Source organism: Psittacula echo (assembly GCF_963264785.1).
Source record: "Psittacula echo genome assembly, chromosome: 4".
Lineage (NCBI taxonomy): Eukaryota > Metazoa > Chordata > Aves > Psittaciformes > Psittacidae > Psittacula > Psittacula echo.
The window spans coordinates 22,258,151-22,273,787 of NC_137738.1; the positions used below are offsets into that span (position 1 = coordinate 22,258,151).

Below are 15,637 nucleotides of genomic sequence, written 5' to 3' on the forward strand. Positions count from 1 at the left end.
TTTATATTTTAATATAACTTTTTGGACTATGTAGTTCACGATACTACACTACTGCACAAATAAATTTAAAATAATCATGTTGTCATAAGAATATGATGCACAAAGTACCTGATGCATAAATTTTAAAATATTCACAAATGTCAGCTATTGTTTCTGAAAAGTAAATATTCTAATAATCAGTGTGACTCAGTTGGAGGCATTCTTCAGCATCCTATGCAAGTAGCAGTATGAATTTATAAATGTGGGGAGAATAATGCGTTCACAAGTCTCAGTTGCTTCTGTCGCTTTCTTTTCAAGAAATTCATTTCATGCTGGATGATTAGTAACTGCTTAAACTAGGTGCTCATTAGTTTTTCTGTGGTAACGTTTCTATGCAAGGTAGGATTCATTGTTGCATGTGCTGCTGTAGCATATCTGATACAAGTAATGCCAACATGAGCTATGCATAAACCGTTTAATTTTTGTGTTTTTTTTCTGGTTAGGGCCCAACAGGTCAAAGCTACAGGATATGCTTGCAAACTTGAGAGATGTTGATGATCTCCCTTCATTACAGCCATCTGTTGCACCTTCTTCTAGGCCCAGTAGCTCAAGGCTCATTGAACATGAGATAAACAGGACGGATGAAGGTAAGCATTAAAAATGTGCATACACGTTTGCAAAGGGCAGATGTTTATAGTTACTTTTTAAAGATTATCCTTTAAGACTTTCCTAGCACTTTACAAATACTGATTCAGCATTGTGAGTCCTAAGTGCAATAAATGTCATTCCTATTCCTCCCCTTCTAGTCACTGTTAGTGAGGTCAAGACACCTACCTACTTAAAATCTTCACTGAGTGCCTTCGAACATGATGGAAAAAACTCATTTGGCACTTGGTAGCTTTGTAGTATGAGGATCTTAAGTCACTTGCTTTTGTTTGTGCTCAGGCCTGATGGTGAAGTGTGGAACATAAGTCTCGTGATGCAAGAACATCTGTGGGGTTTTTTTTACATCAACATAACTTTACATTATGTATATATACATATGCACACACATATCATAGAATCACAGAATGGTTTGGGTTGGAAGGGACCTTAAAGATCATCTAGTTCCAATCCCCGTGCCCCAGACAGGGACACCTTCCACTAGACCAGGTTGCTCAAAGCCCCATCCAGCCTGCCCATGAACACTTCCAGGCATGGGGCATATATGTGTTCTTCATGTGTATGTGTTCTTTTTTTTTTTTTCTTAAGTGCAAAGTTAGAGGCTCTGGAGCTGAATGCAGGTGGCTAGGTATAGCTTTTAAATGCACATGGTAATTGTGTAGTGAATCATACAGAATAATTTACAGCTTGCCAGTGTATTAATTTCCATAGTGTGTTCCAAAAATTAAAAATTACTCCTACAGGCTAGTCCAAGTATGAAAAACCATGCATCTTTGCAATGATCATATGGTTACCTTTATTAGTATTATGTCCAAAAGCTGCTAATCATCTATTTAATTCAGTGTTTGAATTGCTATATATGCAGCATAATAAAATAAATGTATGAGGCTATATTAATTTGTAGAAGATCGTATATGGTCTTTATTTAAATGGTAAATAAGTCTTTTGAAAATGAGCAAAAATACAGGTTTCACTGAGCAGTCTTTCAGTGTGTGTGCAAAAGTAGGTTGGCCAAGTTATAATTAAGATGCATAAAAAGCCCCGGCATGTGGCATAGTTACCAAAGATCTCAGTAGTTCTATTTCCTACACGCTCAGTGATTTCTTTATGAAAGAAGGGGGTAACTTAGCAACGCTTTGAGAAGTGGAGGAATTTTTGTTGAATGTTTCCTTCCCAACTTGTCTCACATGTAGTGAGAGCCATATTAGCAGACCTCTAGTTTTGTGTCCTTTCAAGAGCGGGTTTTTAATTGACAGACTCAGATGGACTCTCATGAAATGGGAAGAGGACAGCTGATTGTTCAGTCTGAGTTCAGTATTAGAAACTACTAGCTATGCGTTCCTTTATAAATCTGAGGCTCTATATTTTTGGCATACAGGTTTTTTTATTCTAGTAACTACAAATATGATCTCCTGTATGTATTGTGTGTTAAGTGGAATATTCCATAGTAGGTTCAAAAGATAGAAAAAGAGAATTGTGGTTTAGACTTGAGGGTAAAGAAAGTAAGAGGTGTTTGTGATTAAACGGTGATAACTGAGAGAGTTAAACACAGAGGTTAAGGGTTTTTATTTGATTCTAAAAAATAATAGAAAGCAAACAGGACACTCAATAGTAGTGTAAGTGTGGAATGGAAAGACCATGGAAAGATTAAGTTATTTAATCTGATGGGTGGAGAACTGAATAGCATCTGAACCTGATGTCTTTGGGCAAGGTGGGGAAGCAGCCTGAACAGATCACAGTATCACAGTATGTTAGAGATTGGAAGGGACCTCAAAAGATCATCTAGTCCAATCCCCCTGCCAGAGCAGGAACACCTAGATAAGGTTACATAGGAATGTGTCCAGGCGGGTTTTGAATGTCTCCAGAGAAGGAGACTCCATCAGGCTATTCATTGTAAACCATTAGTTTGATTGGTTTGAACTTAGTATTGGTGCTGTTAAACTAAATAAGACATAGAATGAGATGGTGTTTCCTTTTCTCTCTCCTTGGTAACAATGTTATTTGCCTAGGCTTGTATTTAGAATGGAGCTAAAGGAGAAAAAAAAATTAAATTTACTAAAAACCATTCTAATTTGAGACAAAAGATGTATAAGATTGAATGAAGTCTCTCATGTCCAGAAGATTGCATTGTAGACATGCTTTTTGATATGTGTGGACATGGTGCTAGGAAGAAGAGTCCAGCTGCTCTCACCAGCTATTCCTGTCTACATGTTTGCTACTTCTCCAGAGCCTATTTGCATATTTTATAGCAGAGTTAGGGAAGGGCCTGAACTTTTCTGTGTTCCTTTTGCATTATATACAGGTGAATGGTAGTGTACTCTTCCCTCCTGTAGTTAATTACACTTAATGTCTTGAGTCATGCACACCTCAAGTGTAAGTATTATGTTCAGAGGATATTGTTTATTGGTAAGTACAGTGATTATCTCTAGGATGGTTATTTTTTTATGCATTTTTTTTATATGTTTTTGCCCTCAGCTACTTGAAATGTTTAGTATTTGGGAAGTGGAAAATATGATTTTATTAATCAGTCTTTTATAAACCCGTGTTTCAGAATTTTTTTGTTTTGTTTTCTTGCAGTGGAAGCTTTAACATTCCCTCCTTCTTCAGGGAAATCTTTCATTATGGGAACAGATGAAGCCCTTGAAAATGAGCTGGGTCTTGGAGAACTGGCAGGCCTTACAGTAGCCAATGAGGCAGATTCACTGACTTACGATGTAAGTGGTTATTAGTGGAAACTCAAGGTTCTACTGTCTGTTTGCTGAAGGCAGACACAGGTTATGTGTGTGTAGACTCAGCAGAAGACATTTCCCTGATAAAATTATGCTGCCAGAGGATGTCACAAATTTTTACTTGACATACCTGTTCTTCCCATACATAACAGCCTTAAAGCTCTCTGATAGAGATACAGCTATGTACTTGTAACCACAGTGGTGCTGAGCAAAATTAGAAGTAGCATGGCCACCAGATTAAGGGAAGTTAATGTCCCCTCTACAAGGGGCTGGTGAGGCCATAAGTGAATGCAGTTTTGGGATCTTCCACTCAAGAGGGTTGTAGAGAAATTGGAGAGAGTCCAGTAGCATTTTCCTGATGAGGAGATGTTAAGGGAGCTAGTCTTGTTCAGTTGTTAGGAGGCTTATGGGTGCTTGAGTAGCAACCTAGAGGTACTGGAAGGATGCTTACAAGGCATACAGAGCCCAGCTTCTCCATAGTGCCAGGTGTTAAGAGGAAACAGTAGCAAGTTATGGCTTGGGAAGTTCAGGTTGGACACTGGGGGAAAAAGTACTGCATAGGAGGTGGTACTGAAGCAAGTTAATGTCTTTGTTGGTGACATGGATAGTAGGATTGAGTGCGCCCTCAGCAAGTTTGCTGGTGACACCAAGCCGTATGGTGCAGTAGACATGCTGGAGGGAAGGGATGCCATTCAGAGGGAATTTGACAGGCTGGAGAGGTGAGTCAGTGCAAACCTTGTGAAGTTTAACAAGGCTGAGTGCAAGGTTCTGCACGTGGGTCAGGGCAGTCCCAAGCACAAATACAGGCTGAGTGGAAGGTGGATTGAGGGCAGCCCTGAGGAGAAGGACTTGAGAGGTGTTGGTTGACAAAAAGCTCATGACCCAGCAATGTGTGCTTGCTGCCCACACTTGAGAATATTGACTTCTGTTTGTTCACTTGTTAAACGCCTTTATGAAGTCGTGTGGTCAGGAATTCATTGTCATGCTTACCTCAACTCTTACTTTTTTCTAGTGCTGACAGTTTTAAAAAGAGTTATTTACGAAGCTTCTCACTTCTGTCACTGTGCTCTTTATTGAAACAAAATGAAAGGCTAGTTTTTCCATTTCAAATTTCACTGTATGTGTAGCTAGCTTACAAATAACATGATGTGGTTTTATTTTGGACTGCTTAATACTTTCTTCCAGCTGCCAAATGTGAATCAGATAGGATTAGTGGAAATTTAGTATTTTCTTTCAAGTGGCAATTTTGAATCATACGGAGAGTGAAGTTGAAAGATTAATGTGAATTGGTCTTTAAATGTGTTTGCTCTCAAGAGTCGCAGATACTTTCCTATTTTCAGTCCCTTTCGTCCCACTGACACTATTACTGGATTCTTTTCTTCTAAACCATGGCAGCCTCATTTAATGGCTTAAGTTTTTTGCATGTTGCTGTGGCTGTCTGTAAATTAAAGAATGGTTTTCACCTGGTAAGGGAGATTATGAATTTATTACTTAAAAATAATTGTTTTCATCTGGTGGGTAAGTTTTCACAATGTCTCACAAGATTAAATTTCCCAGCTTGCTAGCCAGTACTCTCAAGTTCATCTTTTCTTTTTCCTTCTTTTACATATTGTTGTCTTAACAAATGTTCGCTTTGGTTGGTTCTGGTTTTCTGCCTAGTCTTCTGGGTAGATTAAGAAGCTTCATAAGGTTATAATGGGCTGAGTAGTGTACATAAGAATGACAGAATCATTCATTTAATATAATATATTGAGTTGGAGTTTTGGGACTTTGCGGTAGGTTGTTTCTTGATTTCCTGCAACTGAACAAGACATGTATCTGTAACCCTACTTGCATATCATTGCTGTCTCTGGAGTTTTCAAGTTGTCTGTATAGACACAAATATTACTATTAGTGGTAAATCCCATCAGGTGCTAATTTTGGGGTTGAGCACACACCACCCCCAGCAACAGCTTTTCAAGTCTCAGATTACCCCACTGTTGTATTTTAGTAGGGAGAGAGAAAATGAGGCTGGCTGCTGCGTTAGTAACCCAGCCTCTCGCAGCTTGTGAGAGACTGGTGGGTGAAGAGAAGTGATGGTGGTGCAGCTAGGCAGGCGGTGCGTCAGAGCTGGGATCTGTTTCAGCTCTGCTCCTGGCCTGCTGCTGACTGTTACTGCCCTCCATCTACTTCCTGATTTATAAACTAATAATCTTGGACTTCTTTGGAAGAACATCTTTGAAGCAATTGGAGAATATTACACTGCCAGCACTGGCATGCACTGTTAGGCCATCTGAGGTGTCTTTGTGGCTTTCGCAGATGTGACACAGGACCTATGCCACTGGTATGGGAGCTGGAGGGCAGGAAGGGTTCCCTCCATTACCTAATGGGCATTAGATGTCTGTGTTGCCAAATTCCTCTCCAGGTATCTGTTAATACTCTGTATGTCTTGTACCCTTTTAGCTGAGACATTCTTGGCCAGTCTCCAGAAAAGCTGCCAGAGCTGCTGACTTTGCAGTCCTGCCGCATCCTCACACCAGCTCAGGCATTTGTCTGTTCCCTCATTGAGCCAGCTCAGCTCGGCAAAGAAATTGACTTGTCTCCCTGAGCAAGACAGTGCATAATTACTAAGAAATATGATGAGGCTAAATGTGCTGTTTGTTACGACTCCTTTCTCATTGTTTAAAATCAATCAAACCTCTTAATTGAATTATGTTGTTACTACTAAATATGAAAGTAACAGAACTTATGTTCTTAACCAACATCACCCTGCCCCACATTCCAGAAAAAAAATGTAGAGTGCTGAAGTGGCTCAAAACAGTTGTCTGTTACTTGCAGTTAATGATACAAAATTATTTGGGATTATCTGTGGCTTTCAACACAATGAAATCATCAATATTTGAAAACAATTGTTTGTTTTCCTGGTTTTCCATAACCACTATTCAGAGTGGTTACGAGACGGTAAATTCAACTACGGCAGTGTTGACTGTCAGAGCAATAAAACTCTGTTCAGCATTTCAAGTCAACATTTGTTCAGAGGAGCAATGTTGAAAAAACTATTTCTTTTTATTTTTTCTTTTATATGATCTTTTTTTTTGGATCTGCTAAAATGCATTTATTGCCAAATAATTGTGTCTGCGTATATGATAACTTACTGCTTTCCAGTTATAGTGTGTAGCCAAAAGTCTTTTTTTTCTTTTTTTTTTTTTCTGGCAAGCTTTACTCGTCTTGCATTATTACAGAGCTTGTGTTGCATTAGGTGTGTAAGTTAGGTTGTATTCCTTTTTGTGCTGCTTGACACTCCTCTGTTTCTATTAGATCTTTATTTCAGAGATGCTCTGTCAGTGGTACTTTGGATATTCAGGGACCAGAGCTTGGTTAAGTCAGGCCCAATGTTAACGAATGAGCCAGTATGTATAGACAAATTTCAGATACCAAACTGAGTTCACAGCAGTATTGGTCAGAAAGGTACTTCTCAGCTTTTAAATTATGTAACTTAACAGGCATGTGGAGTATTTCAGATTTGCACAGAATGTGTTGCTGTGGACTTGACATTACTTGTTGCCTTTGTGGAATACATCTGTGTTTGTTCTCATTTTGAATTGCCTGATCAGTGTTACAAATGGACCGTTGCTCAAGAGCCGGTTGTTACGAAAAGTGGGTGAAGTAATTTGACATCTTCTGAAAATGCCAAACTAAATTTCTCATTTCTCCCTTTCCTTGTGCCTTCCAGATTAATTACAAGTTTGGCATATTTTTTTTTATTAGATAGCAAACAATAAGGATGCACTGAGAAAGACTTGGAACCCCAAATTCACATTAAGAAGTCACTTTGATGGAATAAGAGGTCTCGCTTTTCATCCGGTTGAACCAGTCTTAATAACAGCTTCAGAGGACCATACATTAAAAATGTGGAATTTACAAAAAACAGCCCCAGCAAAAAAGTAAGATTGTTTTTACTTTGTTTCAAAAATCATTTTCGTTTATGAAGAAGAAAAAATATTGTAGATTCCACTTCACTGAATGGCTCTTGGAGTTAATGGAAATTGTTCCTTGAATGTAAAAAGTAGGAAAACAAGCTCTTATAGAGAATTGAGACTTTTAAAGAGTGCCAGAAGAAATCCATACGTATTTGTGAATGTGTTTTGTTTGTAAAAATTAAAACCATTCACTTTTTAAAAGATTTTCCTTGTTGATAACATGGAAAATTAATTTACTAATGAAAATATTTGGATGTGGCTTGTTAGTGTGCTTGCATGTGTATATAAATGTGTAACAATGCTTTTTTATATATATGCGTGTATATGTATATACATATATATGCATATATATGTGTACAGCTTTCAACTTTGACTGAGATATTGCTAGGTTCTGTTGTACACTGTCTCTTGTGTGTTGGTGGGGATTTGCAGAAATGAGAGCAAATTTGCAGCAGCTCTAATATAGTAAGGGATATACCTTTTAGGAGGACTGGACAAAGCATATGGGCTTCTCCCCCATTGGCTTACTTACCTACTGGTTTGATTGGTCTTGAGGGTTTGTAGACTGTCTACCTTTAAGGTCTTTAAACAAAAAGCCAAACCAACCAAACAAATCCTATAATATTTTGAAAGAATGTAAAGAATTCTCAGACACATGAGGAATCATGTTGGGAGAGGAAGTTGTGGGAGAAACACTTCAACATAGCAGTGATTTTAAGAACTTAGCTGTTCTGGCATATTTTTGTAACGCATTGTGTCAGATCATATACATGTTAACACTTTGTTGTACTTCATTTAGGAGTGCGTCTCTTGATGTAGAACCAATATATACCTTCAGAGCACATAAGTGAGTATTTCCTCAGCAACCTTGTCATATTTTGAGAAATACATGATTTTTAAACACAGATGTATTTTTTTTTTATGTAATTCCCACCTTATCAACTGGTGATTTTATGTGGAACTTTTAGTTCCCATGTTATTTAAAATATCTGCAGATGTTCATCTCCTTTTTGCATAATTACTTATATCTGGAGCTAGGTACACCACAGTTTTAAAAAGAAAAGCCTACAAATTATACAGCTCAAATTTGATTAGGTGTTCTTTTTGTCAGATATGTGCATTTGTAGAAAGCTGTTTGCAGTGAATCTACTGAACTCATTTCATGAAGGAGCCTTAGATCTTTAAAAAAGGGAAAAAAACCCCTGTTTATGCAAAATAACACAGCCTGTATTTGAAAGTGTGACACTTACCATATTTCATGTGCACAATGATTAAATTGTCCTAGTTGTAGATATGTTATCAAATATCACAAAGGTTTTTTCGTGGGAAGTGTTGTAGCGTATGATCTAACTGTGCAGAATTTTTGTTGCAGTCCGTGCAGGAAGTGAATTGTATCTAACAGGGAAATTTTAAGAGTTCATTGACATTGCTTTACACATAATGAAAACATTAATAGTCAATGTTTCTTTTGCCGGGCTTTCTTCCAGTGGACCAGTACTCTGTGTGGTGATGAGCAGTAATGGAGAACAGTGTTACAGTGGGGGAACAGATGGCCTCATCCATGGCTGGAATACAACTAACCCAAACATTGACCCCTATGACTCTTACGGTACGTTGCTGTCACACACACCAATGAAATGATACATTTAGTGGCTTTAACAGTGGCTAAAACAGTATAACTTGAAGGTAATGCTTCTTTGAAAATTTAATGTTGGCTTCAATTAAGTGAATTTTTGTTTTAATACTGATGCTGGGTTGAAAAAGTACAGGACTAAACTTGTTACTTGGCAGAACAGCAAATGTGTATTTTAATGTTCACTCCTTGTTGCTTCAGATGCAGTTGGCCTTAAAGCTGGCTTTTGGAAAAAAGGAACTGATGTGCCATTAATGGTTGTTTGAAAGTGAACTTTAAAATCCAAGAGTGTTTTGCCAAGCTTGTTACTGTCCCTTCTGCTGAAACATTGGTTTGTTCCATTAGTTTTGAATTGGATAAGTAAATGCCATGTATGATGATGAAATTCATAACTGAGAGTTCTGTATCGTTATGATACTACTTCTATACTGATATTGGTCTTGGGTTTTTTGTTTTCTTTTGTTTCGGTTTTTTTTATGGTTGGCTTTTTAAGGTTGATCCATGAACAACAGCAAGGTACAATTATTGATTTAATTTAAATCTTGTTTTGAAATGTGTTCTGTTGTGGTTTTTTCACAGATCCTTCTGTTCTAAGAGGTGCTTTTGTAGGCCATACAGATGCAGTGTGGGGTCTGGTTTACAGTGGAGCACACCAGCGTCTGCTGTCCTGTTCAGCAGACGGCACTATACGTCTATGGAAAGCTACAGAAATTGCTCCAGCTCTCAATATATTTAATGATAATCAAGGTACAGAAAATTGCCCTACCTTGAAGTTCATGAGCGTCACTGTGCAGACTGCCATAGTTTTTTGCTACGGAATAGAAATCCTTCTTGCTTGTTTTGCTGGATTTTATATCTTTATAATTGTTTTGGGGGAAGAGTAAATTTGGGTCCCTTCTTTGACACCAGTGGAATGGATACCTACATGCAGTGAAATGGTCACATAGATCTAAAAGGCAATTGCAGATGATCTGCTGATGTTAGTAGAACCATGGAGTATATTATATTAACTCTGTAGGTCTGATTCAAACTGAGTTTCCATTAAGCTCTTGCTTTTGATTAGTTCAGAATAAAAAGCCCTCTCTTCCCCCGAAAGAGGTTTGGAGTAGCCAATGCTTCAACTCTGGCCACTGTCATTGTACCTTCCAGATTCCTTCCTTGTGCCTCTAACAGAGGGATTCCAGTTGAATTTCTGAGTTTATGTGTTAACTAAATTGCAATAACCTAGTCATCTTAAACACTACTAATTGAAAAAAACTTACTCCTTTGGATTTAGTTACTGAAATGTCATGCACAAATCAAAACTTTATTGTTTAGAGCCTTTTTTCTTTAAGTCACTGTCTTGAGTAAGTGTTCTAGAATGAGCCCATTGACATTGCCAGGCTGTCTTAGAGCTGATGGTCCTAAAGGCAACCCATGAATGGAGTCAGTTCCTTGGCCCTTCAGAACAACTTTGTTCAAAATAAACTTTGGCATAACTGAACTATCTTACTGAATTATGGTGTAAACCTGGTCAGATGTGCCATTACATGTGCCGTGTGTTGAAATAGACTAAACAAAATAGAAACGTTTCATGCATTTTAGTTCTTGCAGAACTGTGTTTTCAAAGGTTTTCAGGGTCTGTGAAAAACACAGCCGTTTTGCTGCTAGATTGTCTAGCTGTCTACTTTGAAAACTCACTGGTAGTCGGTTTTGTCTGTTTTTTCTGGGTTTGTGTTTATTTATTTGTTTCTTTTTTATTTGTTTGTTAATATTAACTTAAGAGGGCAGGGGAAGCAATCTTGCCTGTCGTTCAACTGGAATGAAACCCAGTTGTTGAAATTCAGGGATCCTCCTTTAAAACTAAGCTTTCCTATGGCTTATTGAGAACTTTGAAACTCTAAAAAAGCTAGCAGTTGTCACTTAAGTCCTTTGGATTAACCACTGTAAGCTTACCAGGAAGTTGCAGGTAAGCAGGCATGGTAGTGGTAGAAAAAGTCACTTCAAAATATACGTATTTTCTTCTTATGTCACACAAATCCTTTGGGCTGTTTCTGAAGTACTGTAGATATGTACCACCATTCCTTTGCAACATTGCTGAGGCTGTGTGTACAAGAGAGATATTTCTCCCATGAATCTTAGGTTTAGAGAGAGGTGATGATATTCTTGTGTTACCTGGATCTATGGACATTAACTTGCTTAACTTTCAGTGTCTCTCCTCCACCTCTTCCTCCTCTTTCTTCTGGCATCTGTTGCAACCACTGCTCTTTCACATAGCAGGTGGTGAACAGGACAATCGAGGAGAAAAGTTCTAAGTGGTATTTCCTATACCCAAGCTCTGCTGATTTGGCCTTCTGTCCTGTTCTGTTCTGTTCCGATAGCTAGAGTGTAAAGAGATTGGATGTATGCCGTAACAGGCAGGATGGATGAGGCTTTATGAGTTTATTTTATATTTATGTAACTTTCTATGCTGACCGTATCAGCTTATAAACTTTGCACCTGGAAAGCTTTGGGGTTTTTTTAAGCTCTGAGTTTGCCTAGGTTAACAATAATGTTAATCATCTGTCCTGCCAGTAGTTTTACTACTTCAGTTTCACACCCTTTTACTTGATGCAGTGGAGCTGTGTTTGAGAATTGCCCTTACAGTTAAAGGAAGGAAAAGGAGGCAGAGAGTTCTTACTTTCTTAGTTTCAAAATAGATTTTTGTCCAGCAGCAGTTCCAGATACAGCACCTTAGTGAAAAATGTTGATATGCGTGTCAGAGAAATAGAATTACAATAGTGATTATAGTGGGCAGTCTATTTAGATTGGCATAATGTAGATTTTAAAATGCAACATTTCTTCTCATAGATATTTGCTGTAGACCTTTTGATATTAAAGTGCTTACTGGGTGGGGTGTTTTTTGTTTGTTTTGCTGGGCTTTTCTTTTGTTTTCTCTACACCAAGTAATTATTATGAAAAAATTCTCTACATTTTTTTCCAGAAATGGGAATCCCTTCATCAGTAGATCTTGTCAGCAGTGACTCGAGTCTCATGGTAGCATCATTTAACAGTGGACACACTTGCATTTTTAACATGGAGACACGGCAACGAATTCTTACCCTGGAGTCCAATATGGATACTAGTATGTATCGAATTAAAAACCAATCCCCAAAAAAATTGCTTGTTTAAGTTTGATACTGTTGGTAGTATTTTTGGTGTTACCAAGCAAATAGGCAGTGTCGTGGTAAATCATAACATGAATTATGTTACAGGCTGTATTTGAGATGTAATAGTAAATTACTACTCTCAGAAGAGTGCACATACTTTTGAAAGAAGGTAGAAGAAACAAACCCACACTATCTGAATTCCTCTTCCAGGAACAGTAGCACAAGAAAAAGTACAGGTCTCTAATACAGCCCAGTGATCTTAGCAGCTTCAAGATTTCCATTCTCTCTTTAGTCCAGAATTGCAAGGTAGAGGTAATATCAGGAAAAGCTAAAGCTGAATTTATTAAAAATGTGAAAGTGTGTGCACGTATTCTGTTTTAATTTTCCTCAGATGTATCCCTCTTCTGAATTATATATACACTTTTAGCTCATTTGCAGTTGGGCTTTAGTTGAAGTTTTCACTGTATGAGAAAATCAAAGCTTCAGTGGAAGACTATTCACCTGTATAATGCTTTGGATCAGGGCAGAGGCCAATATCAGAAGTTTTAGAGGAAAGTGGCATTATGGTAGAGACCAGAATGAGCTGAAACATGAAGTTTCATTTTCAGGCCAAAATGGTAACCTGGTAACAATAAAAGATTTCAGTCTTTTTTAAAATTTTGATAATTCTTCCATCTAAAAGTTTTATGTCACTCAGTTCCACTATTAAATTATTTTTTTTAAAGGGAGTAAGCCTTTCATGTTGGCTTTGTTTGTCTGTTTTAAAATAGTTAACTGACTCTCATTTTATGAAAGGTAATGGAAAGTGCCATCTCCCTTTGTTATGTAACTCGTTACTGTATAGGATTTCTTTTATTTTAATCCACATCTTTGTCCCCATCTGAAAGAACAGCCCTAAATCCGTTATCTCTGTTCAGTGGAAAGAAGTTACCTTTGTTCTTCCCCATTCCTCCTCCACTGTATATAAGCTTCACTGTGCTTGACATGTTAAAACTGTGAGGATAGCAGGTTGTAATGCAGTCTCATTTCCTCTTAGTAATTTTAGATGGGTTTCTTAATATGAATGCGGTTTTTCCTTAATTTACACTTTCATAATTAAGTGTCCTTTGGATGCTGACACTACTTGATGGTTCAGATTTTTATAGAAGGATGTAAATTTAAGTCTTTACTACCTTACTGCAAGTGATTGTACAGTAGTATTTTGTTTATTTTAGTAAGAATTTAAATTAGACAATATGAGTGTTCTTTGGCAGCAGTTTAACTAAATATAGTCAACTCCCACATGAAGGAAGGTCATCATATTTTCTGCAGTGTGGCTATATGTGGTTTTGTGGTAATCTGTGCCTCTTAAGACCATTCTTGCACTACTCTCTGCATCACAGCAATGCCTAGATTTCTAATCAAAAAACTCCTGTAATTTTCGTGTGGCGTGTGTGTGTATATATATATATGATATTTCAGGATTCTTGAAAGCTAGCAAAAATTGCTGTCATATGAATAGTCTAGCATCCTTTTCTTCAACAAGAATTTTGATCCATGTGTATTGGATAATAGTAAGTAGGTTTTGGTTTATGAGAATGAGGGCATGGGATCTTGTTTGCTTGGAAACATACTGCCTGCAGTGTTGATTTTATTTTATTGGCTGTGTGTTATGAAAAAAGTTGGGCTTGACAAGAGGGATGTGGATGTAGGGAAGTGCCCATAAGGTATTTTTACTCAGTTTTTGGCTTCATGTTCTTGCCTGGTGCAGCCATCTAACACCATGGCCAAAAGATGGACCTTACTTGTTTGTATTTACACTCATAGATATGGTTTATGTATGCCTCTGTGTGTGTGTCATTTGGAAAGTATTTTAGAGTAAAGTACATTACAGAAGGTGTTAGCTGAGAGTTTCCGTTACATAAAGGTAAAATAAGTTTGATTGCATAATTATTTCTTAGTAGCAATATTTCAAAGAACTTAGCAATTTACATGTATTGGGATGTGTGGGTTTTTTCTTAGCAGTCAGTTCCTCCTGTCAGATAAACAGAGTCATCAGCCATCCAACTCTTCCAATTAGTATCACTGCCCATGAAGACAGACACATCAAATTCTACGACAACAATACAGGTATGCATCTCTTCAGCAGGTTCTAGTCATAGTGGCTGCATAACATAAAATGTAAACAGAATTTCATTATGATTAATATTATTTACATAAATGCTGAGGGATGTTAAGAATTCGCTAGTCTCAAATAGGATCACTCTTATCACCAGTAGAGCCCAAAGACTGTCAGCCTACTTAAAACTTTATTGGCACAGTGATAAGGAATCTGTGTCATTCTCTGTTCTTTTAAAATGCCTTATATATGGGGATTATCATTTTTTAACATAAATGGCAGCTTTTTCAAAATCTTAATGTTTTTATGTTCATGTTTATTTTGTTGTGTTATCTGTGTTAGTTTGATCTGAGGGCAGGAAGCTCTGGCACTCATTTAGTGCTTCCAAGAACTCTGCCTGATACCTTGGAGGTAGAAGTTCCCTTTTAGGCATCATTCTCACTTTGATGCGCTGTGTTTCTTCAATTCTCTCACTTCTGCAGACACAGCTGGACAGCTTAGAACAGTTTTTGCTTTTGTAGTGAGAGTCACACTGAGATGTCTAGTTATAAATTTCTTGGGCTTTAAAAGACTTTTCGGTAGAAATGGTATAATCAGGTATCAAATCATAATAATCTTTAATTTGTGACAGATCACGCTATCTTAAGTTTAGCTCTTTCAATATTCTTGTTGATTTTAAGTTTGTATTTTAAAATAAGGAACCAATAAAAGCTGAGAAAAAAACTGAAATAGCTGATTTGTTTGATGATGTATTTTTGGAAAAAAATAGTAGAAGAAATGGGTGCTCTCTTTTTTTTTTTTTTTCCTGTTTAATTATCTCCTGCAATGAAACCCTCACATTTGACCCATGATTTAATATTTTCAACGTGAGCTCATTACTGTAATTGTAATAAGTTGGAATAAAACATTCATTATGAGTTGACTAAATTTTCCTATATTCTTATACCCATTGCTTATTAGTACACTCAGCCCCTGCCCTCCTTCCCAGTCAAGATCTTACTCTTGAATTCTTTTAATTTATTTAAGAGGCAAATATTTAAAATGCACAGTGATTGCAGCTTCATGGTGGTTTTGCAGACATAAAACAAAGACCTAACAGAACTAGTGATATTGGTACTGTGGCTCTCCTGGGCCTGTAAATAATTACAAGAATGATTTATTGCATAATTTTAATGATTCAGTAATGGGACAAGATCTTGTATTTATAATATGATCCATGTTAGGGTTTAAACAGTGAATACAGATAACAGAGTGGATTTCAGAAAATAATCTAAAATAACCAAAAAAATTTTTCCTTTTTCTTTTTTTTTTTTTTTTTTTCCAAAGGGAAACTGATCCACTCCATGGTAGCTCACTTAGATGCAGTTACAAGTTTAGCCGTTGATCCTAATGGCTTGTATTTGATGTCTGGCAGTAAGTACATTCAGATTTCATTTTCTTTTTCTCAT

General features: G+C 37.2%; 1 protein-coding gene across 3 annotated transcripts in view; it reads left to right on the forward strand.

Moving 5' to 3' along the window:
• Positions 1-15,637, forward strand: part of STRN (striatin) — a 71,758-nt gene that overhangs the window by 44,574 nt on the left and 11,547 nt on the right. For 2 of the 3 annotated variants that reach the window (XM_080614718.1, XM_080614720.1), the window contains 9 exons: positions 483-626; positions 3,220-3,356; positions 7,119-7,294; positions 8,130-8,177; positions 8,818-8,939; positions 9,543-9,710; positions 11,926-12,066; positions 14,093-14,200; positions 15,516-15,602. In XM_080614718.1, the coding sequence (XP_080470844.1) occupies positions 483-626; positions 3,220-3,356; positions 7,119-7,294; positions 8,130-8,177; positions 8,818-8,939; positions 9,543-9,710; positions 11,926-12,066; positions 14,093-14,200; positions 15,516-15,602 (1,131 nt within the window). The remainder of the gene's footprint in view (positions 1-482; positions 627-3,219; positions 3,357-7,118; positions 7,295-8,129; positions 8,178-8,817; positions 8,940-9,542; positions 9,711-11,925; positions 12,067-14,092; positions 14,201-15,515; positions 15,603-15,637) is intronic. The other variant, XM_080614719.1, reaches the window with a different exon arrangement.